This window comes from Hipposideros armiger, unplaced genomic scaffold (genome assembly GCF_001890085.2).
Source record: "Hipposideros armiger isolate ML-2016 unplaced genomic scaffold, ASM189008v1 scaffold_1258, whole genome shotgun sequence".
Taxonomy (NCBI): Eukaryota; Metazoa; Chordata; class Mammalia; order Chiroptera; family Hipposideridae; genus Hipposideros; species Hipposideros armiger.
In genome coordinates this window covers 165,598-172,783 of record NW_017732608.1, presented here as the reverse complement: position 1 = coordinate 172,783, position 7,186 = coordinate 165,598, and the positions used below count along the sequence as shown (strand labels likewise).

Sequence of the window (7,186 nt, the reverse complement as noted above, 5' to 3'; positions counted from 1 at the left end):
TGGGCCAATGATGCTGTGCCCTCTACTGCTAAGATGGTGAACAACTGCTCAACCTGGAGCTGGGCTGCTGTGAGTGCCCGGAGACCACGTAGGCTGCAGTGGGGCTGCAGTGGGCTGCTGTGAGCTACCATGAGCCGCTGTCCAATGGCCAGCGACCAACTGCCTCAGCTGGGAAGAGCACAATGGTCATAATACCAACATGGGCCAGTGAAGCGACGTCCTCCACAACTAGACTGAAGAACAGCAAATTGTCTGTTCCCCTTCCCCAATTCCCCAATGCTGTTCCCCTCCCCCATTTCCCCAATAAAATCTTAAAAAAAATAATTCTTTATTAATCAAATGCCCATCTATTGAGAGGAAGAGAGCATCTTAATTATTAAAAAAAATAATACCCTGGAGCCTGAGAGCCCAGATGTGCAGCCTAGCTCTGCTCACTCCTAACTGTGTAACCCTGGACGAGTCACTTAACTGTTCTAAGCCTCAGTTCTGCCAACTGTTTAATAAGGCTAATATGTGGCGTCCACCTTACAAGGTTGTCATGAAGGTGGAATGAATTAACACACTGAGTACTGTGGCTAGCACATAGTAATCATTCAATAAATATTAACTGCCATTGTCATTGAATAAGAGCATATACCTCTCAAGGGAGGAGCAAATTAATATCTATTTATTGATTCATTACTGGGCTCCTACTATGAGCTAGTCACTGCTAGACAGTAGGACTTCAGTGTAAATAACTCCCAACACAGTTCCTGGTTGGTAGTAAATGTGAGTGAAATAAAGCTGTAGAGATGAGCAAAGTGAGGATTACCAAGATCCTTAAGCCCTACAGGAACCTATAATGATTGTTTAACTCACCGCTTGTTCCAATCAATGTGCATTTTACAAATAACATTTTTATTTTAAACACCCTGAATGGCACTGCCCTCCACCCTTGGGCTGGCCCCAGATGGTGTCATCTGCTAGAAGCTCTCCCTCCTGGTTAACAGTTAAGTGTTTCTGAAGCAGGGCCCGAGCAGGACCTGCCCCCATTTTGAGGAGGTGGATTGTTGCACTGCCTTTGTCTTGTTTTCTGTCCTCCAGAACACGGAGACCAGTTTGACCAGCAATTCCACATCCCATCAATGGGGACATCTATAAGAAAGAGGGTCAAGGAACATTAATTAGGCCTATTACACTGTGGGGCCCTACAGGTGGGTGGGGTGTACAATCTAAAAGGCTTTGGGAGTCTGAATCTCTGATCTTCCCCATCCAGTCAACTGTCCTTCTTTCAGGCCATTGTGCTCACCATGCTCCCTTCTACCACAGGGCCCTTGCACATGCTGTTCTCCTTGCCCAGTATACTCTTCCCTCCTCTGTTCATCTAGTCAGTCCTATTCACCCTTCGGATCTCAGTTCAAGCGTTATTTCGACAAGAAACCTTCCCTGTTGCCTAACTCCCTATCAATGCTTCGTATTTGAAGCTCTCAGAGCATTCTATATTCGTTACAATTAAAACTTTAAATGTATTTCTGGGACAATTCAAATGATGTTGGTTTTTCTTTCTAAAGATAAATCTCCATGAAGACAGGAACTATATCTGATTTGCTCACCATTGAACCCCGGCACCTAAACTGACACAAAGGAGGCCCTATAATAAATATTTGTTGAATGAATGGTTTTCAGCTTAGACACTTCTCTGATATAGGATGCTGGGTACCTTAATTCTCAATGTATAAAATAGGAACTATGTTATCTACTGCGATTGTTGTGTGTTTTGAATGAGGGAATAACACTGTACTCTCTCTTCCCTGACATTTGCCTTTCTGTTTGGGATTTTTTGGTCATTGATGAGATTGGCCAATAATCAATTCTATCCACCATGGTATATCATGTATCTGGCTGAGCCTCTAACTCACAGTGCAGCTCTGGGTACACTGCTTAATATCTCTGGGCCTCTCCATTTGTAAAATGAGAAGGCTGGAGTGGAAGTTTTCCAAGGTTCCTCTAACCAGCAGAAATCCCATGATTGTGTGATTGACGGCACACTCCCTGGCAGGTCACCATGTGGGGCCTGGTTGAGATGCAGGAGGAGAGGGAGTGCAGAGAACCCTGAGCGTCTCGCTGGGGAGGGGAAGAGTGAAGGCGGGAGTCAAGGGCAAAGGCTGTCCAGTCAGACCCACTGAATGTGAACCTGGGTTCCAATGCTCCCTAAGTGTGTGACCACTGGGCAAGTTCGTGCATGCCCCATTAAACTCAGTTTCTTCATCTTTAAAATGGGGACACTGATAGTACCTACTTCATGAAGTTGTTGTAAAAATTAAAGGATTACATATATGTAAAATACAAATTTCATACATGTAAAATTGAATATACAGAAAATGCAAAACGTAAAATACATGGAAAATTAATATACGTAAAACACAAAAGGATGTGTATATGCAACATTATTTAGCTCTAAAACAAATTAACAAATATTTATTTTGCTCTTATAATGTACTAGGCGTCAGTCTAAGCACTTTACATGTCTCGTGAGAGACTCAAGACAACTCTATGAGATAGCTAATATCATCATCTCCATTTTACAGATGAGGAAATTGAGGCACAGAGGGTGAAGTAAGCTGCTCAAGGTCACAGTTATTAAATGATAGAGATGGAATTTTAACCCCACTGAGTCCAAGCCCTCAGCAAGGTGCCTGGAACACAGTTGAAGTGCTTAATCACTGTTCATTGTTTCTATTGGATGTGCCAATTTCTTTTTTTAATGGTATCAGCAAAAACTGAAAGGAAACTAAAGGAAAGGGGGAGGTGGGGGGTTGAGGACTCTTAGATAATAAACAGGCCAAAGAATTTGAGGCATGGAAGGGGTCTTATTGATTGTTTGTTCTTTCATTTGTTATTTTAACACTGAACAGTAGCTGTGCTGGGACATGTGTGACACAGAGATAAATGGAACATGATTCCGACTCACAGATGTAGGGGAAATAGATACACAGAACCCAACATATAATGTGCTAAGAGCTGTAATAAGTATATGTTCAAAGTCCTACAGGAGCTCCAAAGAGGAAATAACTAATTTTACTTGCGGGGGGGAGTGGTGTTAGAAGACTTTTTCTAGAACAAGGGGCATCTGCACTCGATTTTGAGAGCTGAATTGGAGTTCACTACATTAAAAAAAGGTAAGCATACCAGAATGATCCGAAGAGGTGACTTGCAAATGCAAGGCGTGCGTAGTCCTGTAGCATGAAGCACTCTCACGTGCAACTAATGAAATATACAACCCAGAGCCAGGACGGTTCTCAAGTTTTATAGTGTCCAGCTCCCTACCCAACACCCCCACCTTTCTTTTGCTCTTCCAAATTATCCTCCGGACTTCTCTCAAGTTGCCTTTCCCCACCCACACCCAAAGCCTCCTTACTTTTCCGAAAGGTGATCTCACAGGCTTGGCCTCGGAATCCATTAGGACAGATGCAGTCACAATGCGATTCTGAAAAGAACAATGCAGAGAGAATGTGAACTATACCACGGGAAGCAAAGAACTCCTGGAGTTCAGCCCTCCACATTGCTGCTTTTCCGTTAGGTTAAAAGAGGTCAAACATTTATTTGAATGGTTTGAAATAAGGAGGTTCAGTGCCAAGAATACCTACTTCTTTCTTGAGGGTCCTTTGCTCATAAAAGAGGGTGTTTGTTGCCAGCGTGAAGAATTATATGGAGTTGTTACTCACTAGCAGAATTTTGATGTCTGAGTCGGAAGCTACGTTAGTGGTGAGGCCAATGGTCACTGATGCTCATTTTCACCACTGATAATTGTCTAACCTCTGCTTGAACACCTCTAGTGACGGGGAACTCACTACCCTTAGATGTCGTATCCTACCTTGGGCCTGTTCTGACATTTTGGAAGATATTCCTTATGTTCATCTGTAACAGGTTACCCTAGAGCTTCTTTCATCTGATCACACAGAATCTCTTCACAGGATTGTCCTTCATAAGTCAGGCCCTGTGAGCATCCCAGGCCCTGGCTTTATATTCTCCTTGGCGAGGGAAAACCTCAGGTGGGTCCCAGTTTCTAGGTCTAAACTTCACACAAGGCAAGGGGACTTCAGCGACCTGGATCAAAACCTAGAGCTGGTGAGCTGGTCTGCTTTCTGCCGAACTGTCCCTCACTTACATGCCCTTGTCCTGATGGCAGGACTTCCCAGCCTTAGGTTCTCGCTATGTCTGCTTTGCTCATCTCCATCCTGTCCAATGAGCTACGCACACACACACCTCAATCTCAGCTGGGCAGCTGGGATCTTTCCCCCTGAGAACAGGTCTTCTCTGTACGTCCTCTGTTGAGCTTGCTCCAGCCCTGTGGTTTGTTCTGCCAACTCCAACTGGCTCCCTGGGCTGGGATGCGCTGTCACCAATTGCTACAGATGCCCTGTTTTCACATCAGGCTGGACTAGACGCTTCCTCAGAGTTTTGCTAGCTCTTTTATTATTGTTATTTTCGTTAATCTTTTTGCATAAGATTCCAGGCCCTGCCTTTTCCAAGTTTCCCCTGCCCACTATAGTGACCCCAAGGGGATCCTTGAAGTGAGGAATCAAGTTCTAATGGCCCGTGCTTGCCTTTTCTCCCCAGTCCCCTATCCTTCCCACCGCGTACTGGTCAGCACCTGCACAGCGGTTTCCTCTGCTCAGCCCAGGGCCCTTCTTTGACCAGAAGAGATTCCCCAAGTCCATCCCCACTCCTTGTTGCAGACCCCACAGTCTCAGCCTGCTCCTGTTTTCAGTTCAATGCTGCTGTCACTGTGTCCCTGTGGCTGGAACCTCAGTATCCGGACAGCCATAGCGGCATGTCCTAGTTGCCTACATTCTGACTCCGTGGGAGATAGTCAGACTAACGGACACTGGTACTAACAGTTGGTACATTTCAATGTAACCCTTTGGTCAAGTCTAGTTCTCCCACTCATCTATAAGCACAGTGAAATCCTGTATCTTGTCTGCCAGTGAATTCAGCTGTAGAACAGCTTCTCAGCCCTCTCCTAACATGGACTCATCTGGTAGGCTTTCTCAAAGGCCAATCCCAGTGATTCGCTTTAATTGCTTTGGGCTGAGGCCCAGGGCTCTGTTGTTTGTGAAAAGCTCCCTGGGCAATTCTCACATGCAGCCTGGGCTGGGATCTGCTGCCTTTGAGGAACACTGTGCACTTGGCCATGAGCTGAGTGCAGGGGTCCCCTGGGTCCAGTCCAGGAGAGACGAGGACTGTAGCAATGTGAGTCGCACCCAGGCTGCAGGTTAGAACTTCCTGGAGAGGGTTTCACCATCCCGATGAGGGGCCCTTCTCCAGACTCTCACATCATGATCCAGGTTGGGGCCCGGGCATCAGCAATTCTGAAAGTCTCAAGTACAGGCCTATCTTGTTTTATTGTTTTTTGCATGACTGCCGTTCACAGGTGTTGTGTTACAAATGGGAGGCAAGACCCTCCACCAGCAAAAAGATTACGACCCGCTTTTTTGGGTGGCCTGGAGCTGAACATGCAATGTCGCCAAGGTATGCCCATAGTCCCAATGCCCAGTCAGGGTGAAGAAGCTCAGGTTTTAGAGGCTCCGAATGGCCAAAGGGCTCTTTTTCTCCCCTGAGACAATAAAGAGAGCTTCATGACAGACCCCGGGACCTGAAGCAGAGGACTAGGGATTGGCCTAGAAACTCTTCTTGAGATGCTCTGAAGGGCGTGTGGTTTTGATAATGTCTTCTGGCCCCACAAGGAACACCAGCTGCCTGGACACGGTACCTTTCAGGACAGGGACTCCATTCCCACTGCACGGAGCGCAGTGGCAGGAGCTGGCTTCTTTCTGGAACTCCTCCAGGGCCCGCTTCATGTTCTGCTTCACCGTGCTGGAGAAGGCAAAGTCTGTGGCTGTCACCAGTTCATACAGAGGCTCTACCTGGGAAGGGAGGAGAGGCATTGATTCCAACAGATAGAATGTAAAGCAAGGCTGCCCAGGAAACGGCCAGGGGTCAGTGCACAGAGACCAAAAGTGGGTTCATATGGAACTAGATAAATGCCACAGCATGCGGATGGACACTTCATCGTCTCTGTTCCGCCCCACCCGACATCCACGAATAAGCTCATTCAAGTTCAGCTCGACCAGTACTTACTGAATACCTCTTAAGTGCCAGGAATTCAGCATTAATAAAGAATCAGACAAAATCCCCACTGGCAAGAAAGTCAGAATCTAGAGACAACGTACTAACATCCTTACAGCACAGTGGCCACAGGTAGCAGTGGAAACTTGTAATGGATGGAGAAGCTGGTGGTTAATCTGTCTTTGGTGGGGGGAGGAGGTGATTTCCAAGCAGCTTTTTGAAAGTATTAAAGGAGCCTTGTCCCCACATCTCTCTCCCTCCAAACCTATCAAAAGCCTTCACATCATGCAAGAGCCACCATCAGGAAGGCTCTCCCGAGCTCCAAAGCTCACAGAGTATCTTGTCCCCACGAAATGCTCAGAACACTGTCTATACTACTCTTCCAATAAAATTCTTTTTGCTCCCTTGTGGTCATTCCCTTTTTTATGTGTTGAAATCTCCTGGTGATCAGAGCTGCGTACTGCTCAGCCCTATGTCTCTAGGGTCCAGCCTTGAGCTTAGAGAAAACCACTGATAAAAGTGGACAATGGATGAATTAAAGGGGGATCGAAGACCTCATCAGGGCACTAGTAGCCAGCATGGAGGAGAGGGTGTGCATAGCACAACCATAGAGGCAGAAAGAGTGTTGCTGGTAGCTCGGTGGGCATAATAGCGTTTGCGAAGAGGAAGCCACAGATGGACGTGGGCTAGGAAAAACCAGAGGCAAAGATCCAAAAAAGTAGTTAAAACTGTTCAGAGCCCCTTGACACTAGTTTCAGCTCCAGGGCCAGTTTCCTCTCCAGATTTTGTTTGTGATCCTGCCCTAATCCAGCCCTGGAGAGTTTAGGGTTGGTCTAAATGCAGGCAATCACGCCTAATAGAAGCCTCCAGTGGGAAGAAAATTGCTTCCATTTCTTAATGCATCTGAGGCTGACCTTCGCCCCAGTGGGCAAAGCAAGGCCCCTTGGTGGTCCCATTGTCTCACCGTTTTGTGGTCAATGAATTGATCCAGAGACTGTTTGCAGAACCATCCAGCCTGCTGGCTGCACATGAGGGAGGGTGGAGAGGGAAGGGGGTGGGTTTGCTATGCACCAATGAT

The 7,186-nt window shown here is 46.6% G+C and overlaps 1 protein-coding gene across 1 annotated transcript in view; it reads right to left on the bottom strand.

Annotated features, from left to right (window-relative positions):
• Positions 1-876: 876 nt before the first annotated feature.
• Positions 877-7,186, bottom strand: part of C8B (complement C8 beta chain) — a 37,910-nt gene continuing 31,600 nt past the window's right edge. Inside the window, exons 10-12 of the mRNA XM_019633206.1 lie at positions 5,753-5,906; positions 3,398-3,466; positions 877-1,134 (exon numbers count right to left, since the gene is read on the bottom strand). Coding sequence (XP_019488751.1) covers positions 983-1,134; positions 3,398-3,466; positions 5,753-5,906 — 375 coding nt within the window. The 3' untranslated portion in view covers positions 877-982. The remainder of the gene's footprint in view (positions 1,135-3,397; positions 3,467-5,752; positions 5,907-7,186) is intronic.